This window comes from Gastrolobium bilobum, unplaced genomic scaffold (assembly GCF_033153095.1).
Source record: "Gastrolobium bilobum isolate Gb01-03AN ecotype WA unplaced genomic scaffold, APGP_CSIRO_Gbil_v1 utg7722, whole genome shotgun sequence".
In the NCBI taxonomy this organism is placed as follows: Eukaryota; Viridiplantae; Streptophyta; class Magnoliopsida; order Fabales; family Fabaceae; genus Gastrolobium; species Gastrolobium bilobum.
In genome coordinates, this window is record NW_026899615.1 from 64,596 (window position 1) to 80,943 (window position 16,348).

General features: G+C 34.0%; 1 protein-coding gene and 1 long non-coding RNA gene across 2 annotated transcripts; both read right to left on the reverse strand.

The window, feature by feature from the left end:
* LOC133291972 (pachytene checkpoint protein 2 homolog) lies at positions 1 to 5,908 on the reverse strand. Its single transcript, XM_061490334.1, has 14 exons — positions 5,797 to 5,908; positions 5,648 to 5,711; positions 5,402 to 5,508; positions 5,004 to 5,071; positions 4,551 to 4,654; positions 4,323 to 4,427; positions 3,566 to 3,655; positions 3,381 to 3,456; positions 1,675 to 1,744; positions 1,518 to 1,588; positions 1,327 to 1,417; positions 489 to 616; positions 230 to 358; positions 1 to 141 (listed from the first exon to the last, which is right to left on the reverse strand). Exons 1-14 carry the CDS (start codon positions 5,906 to 5,908, stop codon positions 1 to 3), a joined length of 1,356 nt encoding a protein of 451 aa, XP_061346318.1.
* Positions 5,909 to 13,580: 7,672 nt separating this feature from the next.
* LOC133291973 (uncharacterized) lies at positions 13,581 to 15,745 on the reverse strand. The gene is made up of 2 exons (XR_009748849.1): positions 15,000 to 15,745; positions 13,581 to 14,247 (listed from the first exon to the last, which is right to left on the reverse strand). It is a non-coding gene; the product is annotated as an uncharacterized LOC133291973 (long non-coding RNA).
* Between the last annotated feature and the right edge of the window lie 603 nt (positions 15,746 to 16,348).

Here is a 16,348-nt window from a genome sequence, read left to right on the forward strand (position 1 = left end):
TTAGTCAGGAAGCTCAGAACGTTCCCTCTTCGCTGTTTCTATCATTGTACATAGGAACTTAATAGGGTTGCAATCAAAAGGATTGGCAAGGGCAGCATGTGCCAAAAATGGAAGCTTTCTCAAAGACCTTCCACTCATTCCCTGTAAACAGATCAAAAACAGTAGCTAAGATTAAAGGTCAACCAAAGGATCGTGAGGTTCAAGATCCACAAGTAGAATTTGTTCCTACCTCACATGCCTCTGCAGTTTCAAGTAGTAGCTTGCACAGTTGCATGGATGCAGCAGCCTCATGAAAATCTGGTGGGTTCAACCCCTCTTTTGCGCTAGCATAATTTGGAAGCATGACATTCTTACAATCCTAACCAATTCAGTATGATTAGCCATAAGATTAACAAGCCAAAATGTCTAAATCGGAATAAATGTTAGAATACTAATGCCTTGTTTTTAAAAAAAAAAAAATCCTGGACAAGATTGAAAACTCTATGCACCTGTAAACTAGTTAAGATCCCTGTACGCATCAGCTCCTGCAAGCAAGACCTTAATATTTCATACCGAGCTTGAAGAGTTGGGGGACCAACATATGCCTTGATATCAGCTCGATCAACAAAAGCAATATCTGCAATAAAATTGATAAATTGTATGATCTGCAGTATGTGAAATCATGTGTTTCAAAAAAATATATATATATATAGAGGAAGGGTCTACTGAAGAAACTAGTTTAACAGGACATTAGAGTGATGTTTCCACCTAGTGGGGAAAGGGCTTTTGTTGTGATGTGTTTTATATTGGAGTATTGTTAATTTCGGATCCGGGCATATTATTTATTGTTCTGGTGCTTATGCTGGCATCAGAAGTCCGTGCTTTATTTTGTAGCAAGTACCAACTTGATTTTCAATTCCCCAAACAGATGCTTAGTGGGCAAGCCCGATGCTCCAAGGCTCGCCTTCAAACAGATGCTTAGTGGAAAAGAAAAAACATTATTCATAGTACTGGCTTACGAGGGCAAGACTACAGCAGTGGTAAAATTGCTCCACTGCTCCTTTGTGACTTGATATACAAGGATTACTCTTGCTAGTCCAGGTTTATTAGGGGATTTTTTTTTTTTTTTTTTCAAATACATAGTACTAGCTTCCAATTTCCACCGTGAATCTTGACAAAAATCAAGAATTCACTGCATGCTCATATTGGGAAGCTACATCTTCAGTTCTTCTCTTGTAAAGTAGACTGACATAAATAGATGTGACTATTCAAATGGAGAGGGAAGGACATAACTTACAAGGACAGAAGCCGCAAAATTGAATGAATGGGAACTTGATTTAGGCTTACCGATAGCAGTAGTTATGTTGGATGTAGTCAGAACTATCACATTTGGAGATGATTTCAACTTGTCCATCTGAGTTAGTAACGCATTGACAACCTGATATTGCATATTCAGATTGAACTCGTATTAATACACAAATATACACCTCGAGGAAGGGAGTATATTCTCGAAGAGAGGACAGGAGGGAGGGTTTTACCCTAATAGAATCTGAAGGTTCAGAACCAGATAAAGCAGCTTTTCTAGCAGCAGCAAGGCTTTCGACTTCATCTGCAGGATCACAAGCACGTATACTCAAGTAGACATATGAGAAAAATATATGGGCTTTATTTAAATTTTGTCCTGCTATGCCTCACCAATCAAAACAAATACCAGATTGCTTTCTTCTTCGACCATTTCTTGAATCTTCTGGAAAAGTTTTGCTACCTAGAAAACAAAGAAACACATTTACCTATAAAATATACAAACAATACAAAAACAATTCATGTATAGCATACAGCATCGTTATGGTAGGCAATTTCACAATTTGACTTATTACCCTCCTTGATTCAAAATTCCGCAAATTCCAATATGGATATAATTAAATAATACTCATGATATACGGGACTCTTAAATTATAGTTAAGTGAAAGAACTTATTCAGTTTATGAGTTCAATAAAACATATTGTTCATAAAACATATTAGGGACAAAATAAAAGCTATCAATGTGGGGGTGGGGTGGGGTGGGGGGGAAGGCATCCTCCTACGAAAACAAACTAAAAGGAAACAGACAGCAAAAGAGGCTTAAAACTGCAACAAAGTTGCCCAGGCCCTATACATAAACGATGGAAACTCAACTACGACACATGAATACTCCTATATGGTTTCAGTACCACTATGTATCCATACCATTATACATAGTGGTACCCGCACCAGTATGTTTCCGGTATGGGTGGGCATTTGGTACACTTGTTTTTTATTTTTCAAAATTTGTCATTGAATATGTTTGATTACGTCTAGGTTAAGCATCTTAATAAAATGGTATTAAGTTCAAGCTGCTAACTGCTACTTCACCTGTGTCCTCGCGCATTTCAAGCGCTTGATGTACTTTATGGAGTTTAGTTCAAAAATTAGAATTAGAATGTTATGAACATTGTAATTCTAATCTGCTTTAATTACCTATTTGTTTAAATTTTATTTTTGTATCATATATTATCCGGTACCGGTACCCTAATTTGTAAAACTTTTGTTGTACCCCATACTAGTACCCGAATCCACGCACCAAAAGAATCCATCCAGCACCATCTACCAGAGCAAGCATCTTCTGTGAGCTTTCTTTTTACAGAGCCAATTCTAAGAAGCCAAATACTCCAACATTCTGGCTTCCAAAACCTGACTAATACTAAGATGTGTGAATTATATGTTTCAATTCCAAAGCAACACTGACAATGAAAAATGATGGTAACTAAAGTTTCTTTTTGCTTTTTCTAAATACTAATAGTCTAACAATAGTTTGCAAATGTGTTAAGTCACCGGTTACTAGAGTTTATTCTAGACGGGTATACAGGGGATTATAGCACCCCAAGCAAGGGCCAAAACACGAAAGTGTGAGTGGACCCAGGGCGGGAAAATTAGTTAAGGCAGCTGTAACAACTTCAGGAGGGGAGAGGCATATGAATAGAGAGGAGAAAGGAGGGGGGTAAGCTAGATTTGAGTGAGAAGTTGTAAAGGGGAGAGATCAGGCCTCTCAAAAGCTTGCTGTTATCAGTTTCATTTCCATTTCTATACTGTAATGCCATCTCTCTATGCTATATTATTGTTTTACATGCCTCACGTATCTAGGTGTTCGTAGCCACTTGAGTCAACCCATCCTTTGATCTCACTTGATAGCAACCTGAGAGAGCACCGATAAATACAGGAAACTCAATGCCCCGAGCCTATTACTTAACAGGAATTGATCTTGATTGCCAAACCCACCAATACAAGCAATATTGAAGCGAAATAACAATAAGAGCATGAAGAAAAGTCAATAAGCAAATCTATGAAAGAGACATAAACCAAAAGTAAAGGCATACATGCATACCAGCTTGCCACTTTCGGAGAACCATTTACTGAACAAAGAATGTGCATTCACTTCAACAAGTTGGCACTGAGGGTACCTAAGTGTGAAAAAAAAAAAAAACTGGTAAGTTAATGTTGCTCCCTCTATTTACTTGTTTCGTTAGAAAAATAGTTATATTAAAAAATGTCAATAATAGATCAGTGCACCTTGAATTGAATCGAATTGATAGTTTCTGAGCTAATGCTTTACATAAAGACGTCTTTCCAGTTCCAGGGGGTCCATGCAAAAGAATTATTCTGCAAATATGTAAAAGTCCCCAAAACATCATGATATGTTCATAGTTCAATCATCTCCCTGAAGTTTATAGATGGACTTCCCACTATTGCTTCCCCAAGCGATTTTACTAACGCAGCATTAAAATTAGATCAAAAAGACGATAAAGAAACATGTTTCTTTTTAACTTTTCCATATAGAAAACAGTCTAAACGCTATTTTTTTAGTTATAAGTAATTCACTTTCAGTGGGAGTCACCGCCTAAAAGAAAAGGAAGAATTATAGGCCCACCATCAGCAAGTTGTTGTTCTCCTACCTTTGTTCTTATTTTTCAGTCCTTTTCGTAGTTTCTAAGGTTTGCAAAGAATTTGAGCAAGATTTTGTCAAAAAACTTTCATTTGTCATAGTTCCATATGCTGCAAACCTTTTTCTCTTTAAGGAATTTAAAGCAAGTCTCTTAACAAATGTCCAGCTTAATCTGCAGTTGTACTCAGTTGTTTTTCAAATGTCCCAAAATCAAAGTTTATTTATTATATCTCGAAGAAATATTATGCATATTGCCTGCCAGGTAAGATCATGGGCATGAACATCAGAACATGCATTCAATTGTAAAACAAAGATTCAGAATTGAAGACCATACACAGAAAGTCAGAGGCAATGCTAAACTAATCAAATATTTCCAGTGCTTACCGGTTCCATGAAACAAGGAATGGATCAACACCCTTTTCAGTAAAGAGCAAAGCACTTGCTGCATAACGTAACAACCGTTGCTTTAGACCAGATTCATATATTAAGCTGCAAAAGCAATGGTTGATAGTGCAGGGTAAATTAATTTAGAATTTTATTATTAATTATAAGAAAAATAACAACATTATAAAACTAGTTGAAGAAAAGCATAATCCACTAAGATGTAAAAACCTTTCCCACATGCCATCAAATTCTTTTGCAGGAAGAATCCATTCATTGAAGCTAGAAGACTGACCATCAGAGCTTATATCCTCACATGGTCCTTCCTCGCTAAGCTGACAAAGCAAAATTCAGACAAAACTCATGAAGTTTTGAGCTGCTCTTCAACTGAAAATAAAAACAGGAGAAAGAGTTTCTAGAGTCTAGACTAAAGAGACGAGTATACATTGAGGTAATGTGATACTGATATATAATGAAAAATTGCATTGTTAACAACTTAGATGGTTCTTTCACTAATATATGCTAAGATCATTTGACCAAGTTACAATACTAAAAAAAACAGAACAGAAGATATCATAGGGCCATATATTCATTGAATATATTAGTCAAACAAAGATAAGGCAACCAAGGAAAACTGAGACTGAGATCTATACATAATCAATAAAACCAAGTCAGTAGAATCACCTTAAAGACATGTACAACAGGCTTGACTTGCCAGAACAAAAGAATGTTATCATTGTGCATCCCTTCATCTACAAAAAAAAGTATCTTACCACCATCAGAATCAGAGATGCAGAAATAGATCTCTCTCTCTCTCTAGGGAATGATTGCTTCGAAAGCTCAAGAGTCAAATTCCATTATTCTTGTCCTTTTAACACCAGTTTTCCATTTTTGTTAAGACTCTCAACTCACTTCACTAAGGGGACCGAGAGTCTTTATGGAATTTCAGATTGGTAAAAAAAAAAATCCATACTTGAAATCAAATCAATGAAGTTTCATTCCTTTCCACTCCAGAATGATAGCAATCAAATCAAATCAACCACTATGCAGGTAATTGAAATTAAATAAATAAAACAACATGCCTGCATCACAGACACAAATTCTTTGCACGTTATCTGCAAGAAACGTCTCATCAAGAGGCACGGGAATGGGTCCACCAATATAGCTCAAACTCCTCTTTTCAAGCATCCTGAAAAAATCAGTACGCCAGCAAAACAAACATGAGGCTAAGAAATTCGATTACTTGATTTCGCAATTGGCAATGAAAAGAGAACACAATAATAAAGCATTAAGTGAATAAATTTAGTGAGGAAAGGAAAGAGAATCACCTCTCAACGGCTGAACGAACATCGTCGACCCTAACTGTGCTCGAAAGTTTTAAGCATACCTCAACTAGAAACAAAATTAAATCGATTTCAAAAAAAAAGAGTGACTTCAAAATCAGAATCTTAAGACTAGAAAGGGAATGAGAGTGTACCAGGGACGAGAACTTTGTCCTCGGGAAGCAAAGAAGAGTGTTGGGAAGCGTCGCCGTTTTGATCGGTTGGGGGATTCTGCTCTGTTGTCTCCATCTCCATAGGAGCACTCATTTTTTTTCTGTGACTGAGAATGAGAGGAATGAATCCAGGGTTTTCTTTCAGAATGGGCGGGAAAACCCGAATACGAATGCTTCTACTACTTTTTCAGAAATCGCTTATATACAAAGTTCAATTGTTCGCAATTTTTTTCAAAGGACTGGGTAGTTTCAACGAGGTTATAACTTATAAATAGGCACACTTAAAAGATGAAGAACCCATTTCGATGAGCTTTTTTTTTTCAAAAAGCTATTTTTTTTTTTGAAAAAAAGTACTTTTCATTTTTATAGTTTGTTTGGATGTCTACTTTAAAAAAAAAACAGAAGTTACACAAAAAGTCAAAAACTTACTTTTCTCAGAAACTAAAAATTTTAACTTCTAAAAAAAACAGATGTCAAAAGTCAAATATTTTTTTCAAAAACTAAATATTTTTATAAAAATATAAATAACTTTAACTTTTATAAAAAATACTTTTAAAATAAGAAAGAGATAAAAGTTACTTTTAAAAAAGAGGAACCAAACATGCTCCAAATCTATTATGTTGAAAAGAAAAAAAATGTTTCTTCTACTATTTAAAGTTTGCGTCTTACCAAACTCCTTTGGCACATGTGGTAAGGAGCTTAGACTCCATAATCAGAGATCTCGAGTTCGAGTCTTGGAAATGAAAAAGAAAAATTTGAGAGAGTCGTCCTCGAAAGGGTCCGACAGTGCTCGATGGAGATTAGTCTTCGGTTACGGCCAGAGAATACCTTTAAGATTACTCTAAAAAAAAAAAAAGTTTGTGCCTAACTTGTATAAATCGATGAGGAGTCATTTATTGATTAACAACCTATATTAATCAATAATTCACTTACCATTAATTTTTTTTCTCAAAATAATACTTACAGAAAATATTTCGGGTGACTTACAAAAATGAGGTCAATCATATAATAAAAGAAAAAGTAAAGAAAAAAATGAATATTTGATAAGTGGATTTTTGTTAGATATGCAAAGGAAAAGCTCTATATAAATACCACCCCTCCCTTTTTTTTTTTTGTAATCACTGTTCTTTCTTCTTTTCCTGTTATTATTCACCTTCAATTTCAACAGAATTTCCTTTTTCTGTCCAAGAAACGGGGACTTTATCACTATACTTTCTTGTACGTGGTCTCACATTAATATACTAATGCCAATAAGTCAAAAAAAATTGTCCATATAATATAGATATTAGAGACCCACATAGTTTTTCTTTTGTTTTTCACAAAAACATTGTGACGAGCAATATTGTCAAAATCAAGTTTTTATATAGTAACGGAAAAAAATGGTGAAAATGATACGAAACGTAAAATTTTAGTATTTAAGATCAAGATACAAAATTATATATATATATATATATATATATATATATATATATATATATCATATAAGTAACTACTTAAGTTTAATGAACAACTTCATATTTAAAATATGTGTCACATAATTATATAAGACATAAGTCCAAAAATAAAAAAAGAGTTTAACAACTCTTACAACCAAGTTCCAAAACATCAAAAGAATAAATTTTAAAAATTCTAAATTATATTAATTGATTCAAATCAAACACAAAATCTAGCATCAGTTGCATGTCCTCTTCTCTTACTCCTATAACAAGTTCATTTGAAATAAAATGTAATCGATTGATTCAAAATTCACCTCAACTTGATACTCAAACTTTTCACCAGTGGCTTTACTCTCTTCTTTCTCTACAATAGCAATCTAACTTGAGGAATTTATTTTTTTTTCAAATAGCTAGAAGAAGATATTATGCATTTTGATTTGGGGGAAATGGAAGCAAGTTCTTTTTTAACTTGGATCATGGGTTAAAAGTTGACCTGATTCATTTTTTTTTTCGTATAAGATCCTGTTTAGTTTTTTGGTTTAAGTAAAAACGTAGAAACATATGTTTCTACTATTTTTATACAGCATTTTTATCAGTTTTTATTTGCGTTTTAACACGTATCACTTTTTTAAAAATGTAAATTTTTATATTTTTACACTAATTTTTGAGAACAATGGTCATAAGACTAATTCATTGAATACTGCCATGACTAACGCACAAAAATTACGATGCCATGTTTTTAAAAAAAAAATGACATTTCAACATGTCACAATTTTTTATATGATCACGTTTAAGTTTTACTTGCTCCATCAAATGAATAAAGTGAAAAAAAATTGTGCAAATACAAAAGGGACCACTAAATTTTGGTGGTCCTAATCCACCAAAACTTTTCTCCTCGCTGATGAGCAAAACTTCCAGCTTCGCCTATGTCTTAAGCACATATATTACTGTATCATTTGATTTAGTTGACGCAAACAATGAAATTTTTTGTGTGTGTGACGTGGCAAAATTGGTCTCGTTAGTGGGGCCAATGACACTTAAAACATGACAAATAAAAAAAGAGTTTAGAAGTGTGATATATTGGATTGTCTTTTCCCAAAATGTGGTGTTTTTATTTTTGTCCTCAAAGAAGTTCTCTTTAGTGAGAATTCAAATGTGAATAGTAAAATTCCACATTAAGAAATAATGTGTTAAACAAGAAACTTATAAGTAAAATGACTCATAAATTCAATGTCTTAAGGGTTTAAATTTTCATTGCATAATAGTGGTATCAAATGCAAATGTTGATTGGCATGTGTGGACTAAGTATTTCAAAATAGTTGTTGATGTTCGGTTTTGTAAGCCTTCCAAATCCATGTTGTAGTGGCAAGAACTTGGTGAATAATTACAATAATATTCAAAAAAGTTTTCCCTTAAAGGGGAGCAAATACGAGCTTGAAACTCACACTTAATGAAGGAATATTGGGAATACAAGTGTAACTATATAAGTAGGGGTAAAAATGGGTTGGGTTGAACTTTGTCCCGAAAAATCCAAGTTTATGCCAATATATTTTAATTTGACCTGATCCGATAACATAGTACGAGTTTAACTGTTAGCCTGGTTTGGCCCATTTATAAAAAAAAAACAAATGGCCTAGCCAAGCCCGTTGGCTTGTTAATTTTTAACTTCCAAGCAGAACCATGAATCAACTTCACAAAATACTTAAAATCTATTGTTAAAACAAAAATCATAATTTTAACGTCCAAACAGAACCATGAATCACAATAACAACTCATCACAATCTGCATTTATGTCACTTTCAGAAGCAATCAAAAACGTATCACCATCTTCTCTCCTCTGCAAATACAATTCCAAGGTTACATAAGTTGACAAACAATTTGTAAATGTATAAAACAAAAAAAAAATTAAATAATAGGAAAAAAAAAATCAGAAACAAAAAAACCTTTTAATACATTCGTATAGGCAATCTTACATGCTGAGATGTTGGTTCCTCCCACATAAAATATAAAATCAGATTTCTATTCAAATTTAATAAAGAGTAAATACCATTCTCGGTCCTCAGCAAATTTTACGATACCCGCTTTAGTCCCTAGCAAATAAAAAGGTTATTCGTGGTCCCTAAGAAATTCAAAGTGGATCCATTTTAGTCCTTTTGAGGGACTAATGAATTTGTGAGGGACCACGATTTCAACTAAATGGGTCCATTTTGAATTTCTTAGAGACCACGAATAGCCTTTTTATTTGCTAGGGACTAAAGCGGGCATCGTGAAATTTGCTGAGGACCAAAAAAGATATTTACTCTTTAATAAAATATAATTAAATTATAAAATAATTTCAATTGATTAAATTTATGTCTTTTTTTTCTAGTCATACTTATTACGTAGTCAATCTCCACCATATATTAAGGCTTGGATGATATCTTCAGCCAAGTTAGAATGATAAGCATCAATAACTCTTCCTCCAGAACTAAATGTTGATTCGTAGAGATTGGTATAAATCTTATGCCCCTCCCAAATGTGGTATGGGTGGAGATTGAACATAGGTTCTTCCACACCTACCCGGCTCACATGCATCAATTGAGCTATCACCATTTGGTACTACTGTGAATAATATTATTTTATGTTATTTAAATTAAATAATATGATATAGGCTAGCTTGTAGATTTATGGCCGGTATGTAGAAAAAAGCTTATGACCTATTTTCTAAATAGGCTTGTATTATAAACCCGAGCTTGTTATATTTGACTGTATATAATAGGCCGAGTATGGCCTGATATATGTTAGGGCAGGTGTAGGCCGGCCCGACCCACTTTCACCCCTGTATATGAGTGATGAAGTCCCACATTAATAAAAAAACTAAACTAAATTAGAATCATATAACTGAAAGTCTGAAACGACCTAAAACCTATTAAATTTTTGGTTGAGATACCGAATTGTCTTTTAATCTATTAATAATTATTTTCCCTTGTTATAGGCTACCTCTTTACTGCTAACACTCTCATCAATTGCTTTGTCTAAGATTTGAAATTTTATGGGTTTTTTATTTTTTATTTTTAATTTTATAATTTCCTTAAGCGTGTCTTACTTGTCTTGTCTCACACCCAACTCTTATTAATAATTCCGACCGCTAGGAAGAGCTAAAGCAATTATACACTCAAGTCTCTATTGCACAATTAAGTTAAATATATACGCTCATCAAATCAAAAAATATATACACTCAAGTCTCTATTGCACATACGGTCATAGCTGATTCATCATCATCTTCGGGTTCTGCATCAAATCCAGAGCCTACCGATCCTAGCATGTACATCATACCTGGGCCTTATAGATGGGACATCCTTCGTAAGAGGACGCAGAGTGCCCATATTTCGCAGCGAGTGTGGAATACAGAGCATGTGAGGAGACTGAAGACCAGGCGTGGGAAACCACAGGGGGGCCACCTATCGACGCCATTCCAGAGGTGGTCACAAACTACCTCACACAGGCTGGATTTATACATGTTGCCCGGATGCGACATATCCAGGTATGCAATTTACGGCGTTTTGTATTTATGTGATTATTCAATACCATTCGTTAACACGTGATAATTGTATAATTTATTTCAGATTGATGCCCCATTAATTAGTGCTCTGGTTGAGAGGTGGAGACCAGAGACACATACTTTCCACATGACCCAAGGTGAGATGACTATCACCTTGCAGGATGTGGCCGGCATATTGGGATTGCCTACTGACGGCATTGTCGTTACCGGATCTACATCCGAGGATTGACTCGCTGTTTGTGCTGCTGTTTTTGGCGCGGAGCCACTGGCCAGTGAGTTTCATCAGTGCATGATTCTTGTTCGCTCCGATAACTCCAATCAATGTACAAATAATGCGGAATTCCTTCCCAAAAAGGAATAACAGCTTCGTCACCTACATCTGATAATTACAACTTTTTAATACAAAATTCCTAAATCAGGTATTAAATCAGGTATCTATTCAAGTATATGCAAATTATATCAATTACCTTCATGATGATTACCTAATGAGGCAGACGCAACGTCATGCAACTGCGGCATTTGCGCAACCACTGGTTCATAGTATACTGGGATTTGAGACGCACCCATCTCACCACCTTCATCTCCTTCTGAAGCACTGGCATCCTCCGCCAGAAGACGTTCTTCCATTGCGATATTTTCATCATCATCGTCGTCGTCTTCGTCGTGCTTTTCCCAAGTCGGATCATTTTCATCTCCCTCAGAAATGTTACCAACTGGAGACGCGTGAGCGGCAGACGAAGATGGAAGACGGGCAGAATTTAAATCAACTAACCTCACCGGTAATGGAACATTCTCCGCTGCGGCGATGTCCACATAAAACTCCAGAAAATCTGTCCTTGACTGGTTGAAAAATTCTTTCATTATCATCTCCACGTCTTCATCGTCAACCACTTGCAAACTAATGTATTTATCACATTGTCATAACCTTGTCGTGATCTGAGTGATACATTGGTTGCCTTGAAGACTTGACTTCTGCCGAATTCTCTGATGCAGTTCGCCAATGGTTGCGTTGCGTTGGATACGTGTCAGCCTTTTTTCACCTTCAGACATGACACCTCGTCGACCTTCTACCTTCCTACCATTGTAATATAACACAACACGAACAAAATTAGGATGTGAACTCATTCTTAAATAGAATAAGAAATAGAATTCAAATACTAAATTAAAGATAAAGGATTATGTATGTATGATGTTAGGAATTTTGGTAGATAAAAGATATGAAGAGTGAGAGAAGAGGTGTGAAGAGTGAATAGAGTGGTAGGGGAATATATAAGGCTCAAGTGTGACGCCTCATTGGGCCGTCTCCCCTTAGGGTGAGACGCTTCAATGGGGCGTCACATGTGACGCTTAAAAGGGGCGTCACATTGTGCAGTAGATCCGTAATTATTTCTAAAATTGTAATAAATGCGTAATTATTTTATTAAAAAGCATTAAATTAATTTTTTTGCCCGAAAATTTATACTAGAGAAAAAAATTTAAGCATGTTATTTGAGAATTTTACATAATACATATCATTTCATTGATTCACAAATAAATTATTTTTAATACTAAATTTATATGATATTTTAAGATTTATTTGTTAATTAGGGATATTTCTTAATTTTCACTTTTAATTTAGTGTTTTATTTTTTATGAATATTTTAAAATTATTGTATTATAAGGACATTTTTAACACTTTGGAAATTGAATTATACGTGTTATAATTATGAGGAGTTTAAGTGACAAGTTTAAAATTAGGTACAGAGAATTAAATAATACATGCTCGAATGATAAGTGATGAAAGAGTAATTTTCCCAAACATTAACCGATCTAAATGAAGTCATTTTGCATTCAAGTGTTTTATAGCATAACCTTAATAAAATGTAAGGTTTTATAAGAGTTATGTGGTAGAAAAAATGATTGTGTTATGTTATAGAGATTCGTTTTGCGTGCCGGAGATTTTTTTTTTTTTTTTCAAAAATTGCAGGTCTCACAAAATGTTATGTGTGTGGGAAAGTTGTTGTGGTCATGTTAAATGATAGATGTAAAACCCTAAAATGTATCTAATAATCTACATCTATTTGTTATTAGCTTGACGGCTATCAAACTGCCCACAATAGAACATAGAAATACTTTGTAAAGAAATAAAAACAAAAATGTTTAGTTCATTTTTTATCTATTGTCAAGTCATTTTTTTAATATTATGATGCAACCATATAGTACTACATTATTATTTAGATCGTTTAATTATAATAGTAACTAATTGAAAAGTCAATATAATTATGTTACAATATATAATTAAATAATCGTATAAAATTAATCGGTTTGTTTTTTTGTTACCTTATATAACTTTGTCTAATGTTTATCGAAACGACATTATTTTGAAGCAAAAATCATGGTGTGTTTGTAATTTTAATTTATTTCAGAGTTATAATAGTTTTTATTATTCTAATTTTTTTTTTATAACAAAAAATGACATCGTTTTAGTTAACATTAGATAAAGTTGTTTAAAGTAATATTAGATATATTTTTTTTTCTAAAATTAATTTACATTTTAGTTTTGAGCTTGCAGCCCTCCCCAATTACCAAAATAAAAATAAGCCGTTCATTTTTTTAATTTTTCATCAAGGACTTTTATTAATCTTGAACTTAACTACTTGAATTCAGCCATTCGGCTCGTAGCTGGTTGCTTTTTCTCAAGCCAACCAATGATTGAAACTCAAAAGTGAGAACTGAAATAATGCGATCGATTCAAATTTCAAAAGTGGCGACAAAAACATGGATATACCGCTATTTAAGTACCATCGATATACACACATAAAACATGGATATATCATATATATACCGCTATGTAATCTTTATTGATATTTGATACATTATTTTGACATCACAGATTGCTAAGCAGGAATTTATTTAATACAAGTACACACGCACTGTGGCGATTTTGATATACTATATAACCTGCTTAGCGAAATAGCGACATGATCATAACAAACTTAATTAATACCCCATGTTCCTTCGCTGGTAGCGTTGGTCGGTTTCAACATCCACGTCCTTTTCATAGACGACTTCACGAACCCCATAATCAGCTGGTACTCGCTCATACTCTGCAACTTCAACCCTCTCACGAGTCTCTGGGTTGTGATGCCTGTGGTGGTGGTGGTTGGGGTACTGGGTTCCCTCAATCTCATCTCTCTCATAAACAGTCCTCATATCCACGTGACCATTGTGGTATTGAGGGACCTCAGTCCTTCGAATTTCTGACATGTGGGTGTGGGAGTCGTTGGATCTCAGCATTGCTCTCTCTCTCTCTCTGATACGCTCACAAGTATTGACTCAAGCACAAGATTAAACTTGGCGGGTGGATATATATATAGGCAAACATAAATGCTCTTCTTAATTTATTTTCAGCATTCAGAGATAAAAATTGAATCTAATTCCCTAGCTTTTGATACTGTCGAAAAAAGTAGATTCGTCCTGAAATTTAGATTCCATTCCTCCACATTAACATTTAGAATAGCATGTACGGAGTTATTCAAAAAAAAATAAAAGAATAGCATGTACGGAAAGAATAGATGTAAATGAGATTTTGAATTAAATAACGGTCTGGCTTTTAATACGTGTAGATACAAATTATAAGTTTGATCTGATCTATATTTAAAAAATAAAATTTTTGGTCTATTAATTTGTTCAATCCTATTAAATATTTAATAATTAAAATAATATTATTCTATTATTTAAAATCATTAAAATAATAATTTTATTTAAAAATAATAATATGATATAAACCGGCATGTAGACTTATAAGCCCGGTATATAAAAGAAAGCTTATGAATTGCTTTTTAAATAGACTTTTTTTAAAAATTGAGTATGTTCTATTTGATTATATATAATAGACGGAATCTCACTTGATATAAGTTACATTTACATCCCAATAATATATGAATAGTTGAAAAAAAGAGTACAGGGAGAAGCAATGCTTAAGTAACGGCTATTAAAAATATAGAGATATTTGTTTAAAATTAGATGTCATTTCGGCGCACTACTAGAAATTTGATTGCTTTATTCTCTAAATGATAGTTCACAAAATTCTTTAAGGGGGTGTTTGGTTGGAGGATTTTGATGTAAAAGATGGGGAAATGTGAAATGGGATTATAAGATGACTAGGTTTGGTTGAAAGATTTTGGAAATTTGGCTACATAAATCATATTGCTATGAAACTCACTTACATATGTATCTGGTCCAAATTGCCGGCGAAAGTTTCCCTTTGTAGATGTGGTATTGTGATTTTGCTACCTATTTGCTCAGAGTGTTTAATAACTAATTGACGAGCGTACCCTTTCAAGGCTTGAGAGAAGAACTGGACCGAGGCTTGAGGGGAGGGGTGTACATGAACTGGACCAAGGCTTGAGAGAAAATTACACAACTGAAGCAAGTCTCCCTACAGAATCAGCTAGGAGGAGAAATATGTGAGGATGGGGGCTCTTTCCAAATCTTTAATCCAACTTGTTCGAAGCTTTTATTCAGCATACATATTTTCTAGTCTGAGCAAAGTTCTGTCCAACGATCTTTCCATATTTCCAATTGTTTTGGGTACTCCAATTGCTTTTTCAACTAGAGAAGAACTTGGGTCTGAGAGGGTTGCAACTAAGCACTGCAACTACCCACATAAAAGACACACCAAGCAGAACATAATAGCAAAACCAAGTCATGGAACCTGTGTACGGGTAAAGTAGCAGTAAATTTTTTTTATAAACAGGGTTATTTTCGTAAAGTTACCTAATTTTTCCATCTATATTTTACCTACAACCAAACATAGATTTCAATAAAGTTACCTAATTTTCCCGATAATTTTTTTTCCAATCAAACAACTTTTTTTTACATTTTCCTACCTATCTCACTTTCTAACCATTTTCCTATATATAACATTTCCTTATTATTCATAAAATTTATCCTCAACCAAACGCCCCCTAAAAATGCTTCACGTATATATGGCTTGGGAGTCACAAATATCATGAGGCCATCTAGAATATAGAATTCTAGCCACATGCTAGTTCCGCGAGAAAGCCTTACAGACTAGAAGTTCGGTCATGACTCATAATGGGTGCCTCGAAGAGTTAAACAATCAAAATTTTCCGTCTAAATGGAAACAACCAAAATCGTGATTCTGCACAAGAATATATTCATTGAATGTATTAGTCGAACAAGGACAAGGCAACCGAATCAATGAAGTTTCATTTCTTTCCACTTCCGAATGATTGCAATCAAATCAAATCAACCACTTACAATGCACGAAATTGAAAATAAATAAATAAAATAACATGCAGACACATATTCTTTGCACGTTATCTGCAAGAAAAGAGAATAATAAAAAGAGAACACAGTAATCAAGCATAAGTGAATAAGCATCGCATTTTAGTGAGGAAAGAAAAGGGAATTACCTCTCAACGGCTGAACGGACATCGTCGACCCTAGCTGTGCTCAAAAGTTTTAAGGATACCTCCACTAGAAACAAAATTTAATTGATTTGAAAAAAAAAAAAACAGTGATTTCAAAATCAGAATCTGAAGACTAGACA

What these genes read in the sequence shown, in the direction of transcription:
- LOC133291972 (XM_061490334.1), bottom strand. Translation starts at nt 5,908, where the DNA reads ATGAGTGCTCCTATGGAGATGGAGACAACAGAGCAGAATCCCCCAACC. An exon ending in TTCCTTGTTTCATGGAACCG is followed by an intron (nt 3,656 to 4,322) that starts GTAAGCACTGGA and finishes ACATATTTGCAG; the next exon opens with AATAATTCTTTTGCATGGAC. An exon ending in TCTCCGAAAGTGGCAAGCTG is followed by an intron (nt 1,745 to 3,380) that starts GTATGCATGTAT and finishes TTTGTTTTCTAG; the next exon opens with GTAGCAAAACTTTTCCAGAA.